The 5,832-nt window shown below is 35.8% G+C and overlaps 1 protein-coding gene across 2 annotated transcripts; it reads right to left on the bottom strand.

Annotated features, from left to right (window-relative positions):
- Positions 1 to 653: 653 nt before the first annotated feature.
- LOC139899232 (succinate--CoA ligase [ADP-forming] subunit beta, mitochondrial-like) lies at positions 654 to 5,521 on the bottom strand. Of its 2 annotated transcripts, XM_071882053.1 has the most exons (12): positions 5,390 to 5,521; positions 5,026 to 5,136; positions 4,403 to 4,514; positions 4,098 to 4,162; positions 3,789 to 3,866; positions 3,534 to 3,608; positions 3,280 to 3,432; positions 3,056 to 3,190; positions 2,218 to 2,382; positions 1,479 to 1,601; positions 1,249 to 1,320; positions 654 to 839 (listed from the first exon to the last, which is right to left on the bottom strand). In XM_071882053.1, exons 1-12 carry the CDS (start codon positions 5,489 to 5,491, stop codon positions 759 to 761), a joined length of 1,272 nt encoding a protein of 423 aa, XP_071738154.1. In that variant the 5' UTR covers positions 5,492 to 5,521; the 3' UTR covers positions 654 to 758. The 2 variants fall into 2 exon arrangements, with proteins under 2 accessions (XP_071738154.1, XP_071738153.1); XM_071882052.1 differs by lacking the exons at positions 5,026 to 5,136; positions 5,390 to 5,521 and adding an exon at positions 4,621 to 4,939.
- Positions 5,522 to 5,832: the final 311 nt, after the last annotated feature.

The raw sequence follows: 5,832 nt of genomic DNA, 5'->3' as shown, positions 1-5,832 counted from the left end.
TACATCCTGATCATCAACCTCGTATAACCAAACTTAGATTCCAACCTTGCACGTGCCAATTTCAAGGTGTCTACCCTCTCATTCTTACGATTAGGAGTAACAGTTTCGATAAACACGTACACAACACCCAACTGCCCGAAACTCGGACAAATTTGCCACGGCTGAACCTGACCCACCAACCCCGCTGCTTTTTTAACTTAATTGGTGCCTTTTACATTTAACTCTATTTACTTATGTGCATGCAACCATCCGACCATGTTTAACACAAATATACTACTAGAAAAGGAACTAGTGAAGAATACTACTAGTGAACCACGCAGGCTTGCCTGAGTGGTCACTAAGTTGACCAATGAAGCACGTCATCCGGGTTCAATTCCTTACTAGGTCAAATTGTTCAAAAAAGAAGTGTGACCAGATGGTGCGGATAATGCGCAATTCACCCGGTACCAGGTCTCGCGCTCGAGGGGCTTGAATGCCATCTATGAGGGAGCCAATGTGCTTGTTCATTGTGCTTGTTCGAAGAGAGGTTTCCTTGCTACCCACAAATAAATAAATAAATAAATAAATGCTACTAGTGGAGTACTAAAAAGGGTAGTTTGATCATTTTACACGGTGATCATGAAATAATGAATGTAGTTGCCAGTAGCCCAGTACCAAGCTATTACCAACAACAATTTCTAGCTTTCGTAGTGCTTATTCCCAAAACTAATTTTTGGATCTATGAAAGAATTCAAAATTGTAGAAATTAAGTTAACATTTTATGTTGATTTGAGTGCTTTAACTGCTTTCTCAGCTGCATCATCAAGATCTTCAGCGGTAATCAACGTCATCCCACTCTCCTGTATCATCAACACCTTTCGATTGTTAATATTTTGCTCTATGTAACAAGCATTATATTTACCAAAGGTGGCATAGCAACACGTTATATGATATAACCGCTCAAACAAATACAATAACATACAACTACAAGAAGAATAAAACAACCTAGGAAGAACATGGGCAGGTCAAATCACCTAAAACACTTACAACCATCTAGACAGATTTGTCTTTTTTTTTCATAAAAAAATAAATACTCATTATTTCAACCATATAGCCTTTACAATCATATATAGATGCTTACAGGTTAACCAGTTTGACCTGAACCTAATCATTACCATTTTTTACTTGTTACCAGTCCTGCCTATGTTGCCACCTCTGATATAGTTAAATAAACAAGTCAAATTTGGGACGTAATGATTGAATATTTACCTTAAGAATCCTTTTTCCTTGATCAACATTTGTACCTTCGAGACGAACAACAACAGGCACTTTCAATGCAACCTGTGAACAAAATTTGATCAGAATTGAAATAGATTTCTCAAACAGCACAGACATAAGGAGAAAACAGTTCATTATTTTTAATATGGACTAATTGACTAATAAACCATTCAAATGAAGTACTTAACAAGTCAAAAAATGAACGATGCTAATGAACTCACATGTTTAGCAGCGTTAACAATCCCACTAGCTATAACGTCACATTTCATTATGCCTCCAAATATATTGACCAAAATTGCTTTAACTTTGTCATCTGATGTCAAGATTTTGAAAGCCTCCACAACCTGTTAAATTTCATTTTAGTACTTAAAACTCACCAATATCGGTTCCTAATATACCTGGCAAACCAAACCTACAGTGCTCAATTTGGGTCTAATGGGTCTTGCATATGGGTCAAATGGGTCGAGCTGTAAAGTTTCCAGTTTTTGAGATTCGCATCCCTAAAAGTTGGTCCAATGAGCTTTTTTAAAACATATTGAGTGTTAGACCAAAAATAAGAAATGGGTCGATCGGGTTCATATCCACCAAGTCCAACAAATAGTGACGGGTCCAACGGGTCTTGTATATGGGTCCAACGAGTCGAGCTGTAAATTTTTTAATTTTAGTTGCACGATGTAATTTTTCAAAATATAAATAAAAAATAATAGAAATGATAAAAAAATATTTAAAACTAAAATTTTATTGAACAAAATGGTTCTCGACCCGACCCAACCCGTTTGGATCTCGACCCACTCAGACCCAACCCAACCCGGGTCCCGTCACAACCCATTTGACCCATTTAGATTCTGACCCGTTTCGACCTAAACCATTTGGGTCTTGAACCAACCCGACCCGTTTGCCAGGCATAGTTCCTAATAACTTCTAACTATAAAAGTTAAAACTTATAAGATATATACTTACTTGTCCTTCAGACGCATTGCCACCGACATCGAGAAAATTAGCTGGAGTTCCTCCATGTAACTTAATGATATCCATGGTGGCCATTGCTAATCCAGCCCCATTTACCATGCACCCGATTTCACCATCTAAACCAATGTAATTCAAGTCGGCTTTTGCAGCTGCAACCTGTTGGAAACAACAACTACTTGAGATAATATTCTGAGTTTCTGACAGACTAAAAATTGCTGGTTCATATGATTTGCTTGATTTTGTTTGATACACACAAATACTTAGTAATAGAGTACATTCAAAATCAAAGAAAGAAGTTAGTGTTGGTTCAAGTTACCAGTGTTGTAGCATGCTATATAATTGTGTAGAAAGTTTTGAACTTTGTGTTTAAATTCAGATTTCAGTTACAACTTGAATGATGCAGATGTGATTGTTTTATTTGAATAAAAAAGTGTAAGGTTGAGGTTTATTTTGTAGTAAAACTCGGGTGCCGTTTGTTTTTCAGTCTGTAGATCTTATTATGTAGTATGTATGCGCGCCCGCAGATGTTTCTACTGCAAACTGTTTGTTTGTCTGAAGACATAAGATAAAATAATGTCTTATTCTGTCTGCAACCTCGCAGACTTAGAAATGTGCTTCTAACTGCTGTAGACATGATTAAGTTATTTTGCAGACATTAAAACGAACAGTCTTCAGTATTCAGCATACAGACCTTCACGCCACATCTTCTTTACGGACGTGGTCCGCAGGTCTTCAGACAAAAACATCTTAAAAATCAAACAGCACCAGAACATCCGCATTGCTCTATTATTATTAAAAAGAATAAAATAAAATAAAAAACATAACAAACCTCACGAGGATCCTCCTGTGTTGGATCACGAAGAGCGAAGGTTTCTTTTTGACGATAAGCTGCATTATCATCAAAGTTTAACTTAGCATCAGCAGCAACCAACCTGTTATCTGAAGTCTCTGCAATTGGATTGATCTGAAAGACAATTGAAAGAAACATCAAGAATTGGGAATTCAATAATAAAAAATAAAAAAATAAAAACTTTTGTAATTTTTAATGCTCACCTCCAATTGGGTGCAATCCGATTCACGAAAAAGGTTATATAACTTCTTTACTTGTTCTATTGAAGCATTTCTGTCAGCTACTTTAGGAGCAAGACCATCTACAACCTTAGCAGCATCTTCGTCCGTAATTCCCTTAAAAACATCAATTGGAACCTGTATATATGAAACTTTAACGGATAAATATATGACACGATTGAGTAAATATTTTTGCACCTAGTTATAACATATACTAATATTTAAAACCAAAGTAATACCTTTACAATCATGTCAGGGAATTTTTCTGCAAGGTCTTCAATGCTGGTACCACCCTCTCGGCAAGCGATTATAAGCTATAAAACATAAGATTTTAAGTATCAATATCTATACTTGGCTATTTGGTTGAAATTAAGGTACAGAAAAACTACAATTGTTACCAATGGACAGTTAAAAAGTCATATGAATGATTGCAGATAGATGTGTTAATAGTGAAGTTAGAAATGTATTAAGAAGACACGTAACAAAAAGCTTACAGGACCAGCAGTTATACGATCAAGAGTGATTGCAAAGTACATCTCATTCACAAGCGAAACCTTTTCACACAAGTAAACCTGCATAACTCAAGACATGCCTTAAATCCTATGTCTTATTTGCAACTCTAATACAGAAATCAATTAAAGAACTATAAACAATAGCTCGATGACAACAGTTGAGCTCTGATATCGCCATATTCGATCTAATTGGGAAAACGATGCTTTATTATCCCATCAGAACATTTACATAAACAAGTAACTGAAAGTAAGTTGTAACATAATATAAAAGAGAATGCAAATAATTTCAACCTTGTTGACAACTTTTCCTTGTGGGCCAGTTTGTTTAGTGACAAGAGTCTGTCCAAGCATCTTCCCTACAAAAATTAAACAAAATAAAATGTCTTATAAAATCAACCCTCAAAGAGAAAAAAAAATGTGTAGACCTGAGGATGACCTTTCACCAGGGTTGTCAAAATCGACCACTTGGATGTAAGTTGTAACGATGACAAACTGTTTTATATTTTAAACTCGTACAATATGTCCAAACTATTGCATAATACATCGTCACCTAAATTTAAATTGGTGAAGGTTAAACGATAACAAAAGTGTCATACTGGCTATCTCTCCGGCCTGTTCAGCATTGACAATGTGAACTCCACCCTGAAGACCACTTGTGAACTTCCCTAGGCCCCTTCCACCAGCAAGGATTTGGCTCTTCACTACCAACTGGACCAACAAAATCAGTACACCACTGATTCAATATGTCAATTATATTATATTATGTTATTATTATTAAAAAAAAAAGGTAGAAGGTTTTCCCTGTTCGGGCTACCCGGGAGGGCGAGTAATCCGACCTCATACTCTGGTGTACGCAGCCCAACAGGATTACTCCCTGGCTGTTTCCAACCCATCCCCGGCCACCACTAAATATTCAATTCGAACCTGAGACCTCTTGCAAAGAACTCGGGGCCCCAACCACTGGGCTATCTTGTGATGGTTATAATATTGTTATAAAGAAAGTCTTTATTAGCAGATAAAGATTACATACATACATTAAATAACAATTATAAAGAAGCCTATCGGCCATAACCAGATCTCAACCATAAAGTGGATTGCTTCACTTCTTGATCTTAACAAATAACAAGTGTCAGGCTTTGTTTTACTCCTAATAAATGTTCTTTGAGCAAGTAATTAGAAAAGAAAACAAAAAAAAAAAAAACGAAGTACGGTTGGTTACCTCCTTATCATTTGGAAACGTTGTTTGTATAGCCTTTCTGACTTCCTCGACGGAAGAAACGGAAACACCTTTCGGAACGTTAATACCAAATTTGCTCATCAATTCAGCTCCCTGGTTTCACAACTTATTGTCTCAGTATTCAGTAAACAATCAAATATGAACCATAGCATGTAACTCACTCAAGTATTCAAAACAGGTGGCAGTTGCCAACCTTTGAACCAATCATCTTAGGCTATGAATTATGCAAGCATACGATTCTAGCATAACAGTAATTCAGCTAAGCATATATATGTATATACATACCATTTCTACGAATACGAGCAATACATATACCTAATTCAACAAAAATATACAGAATCGGAACCTGATATTCATGGATGTTGAGACGACGGAGCTGCTGTTGTTGCCATTTTCCGGCAACATTAAGCGATTTAGATGCGAGCTTGTTAAACAATCTTCTCACCATTATTGTTGTTATAATAGTATTATTGACCGAGATCTGGTATATAAATCAACAGTTAATACGTTTATATATGTATATGTAGAACCAAATCAATCAATAGTTACAAAATAATTGTATGTAAATCAGAAACAATAATTTGCAAAGATGACTGACCTGTACGGCCTAAAGAATTAGGGAAGGAATAAAAGTTTTTTTGTGTTTAATACTGGTAACCTCTTTCTGCTATTCGCGTTGAGAGGGACATGGGCCCGTCTCAGTTTTTGCCCCTTAATTTCGTAATTTAATTAATTCAGATTTTATAATTTATTTATAATTTGTTAATTATTTTAAAAAAATAACCTACG

The sequence above is a fragment of the Rutidosis leptorrhynchoides genome, chromosome 3, assembly GCF_046630445.1.
Source record: "Rutidosis leptorrhynchoides isolate AG116_Rl617_1_P2 chromosome 3, CSIRO_AGI_Rlap_v1, whole genome shotgun sequence".
Classification (NCBI taxonomy): Eukaryota; Viridiplantae; Streptophyta; class Magnoliopsida; order Asterales; family Asteraceae; genus Rutidosis; species Rutidosis leptorrhynchoides.
Note: the sequence above shows the minus strand (reverse complement) of the source record. Positions and strands in the feature narration are given on the sequence as shown.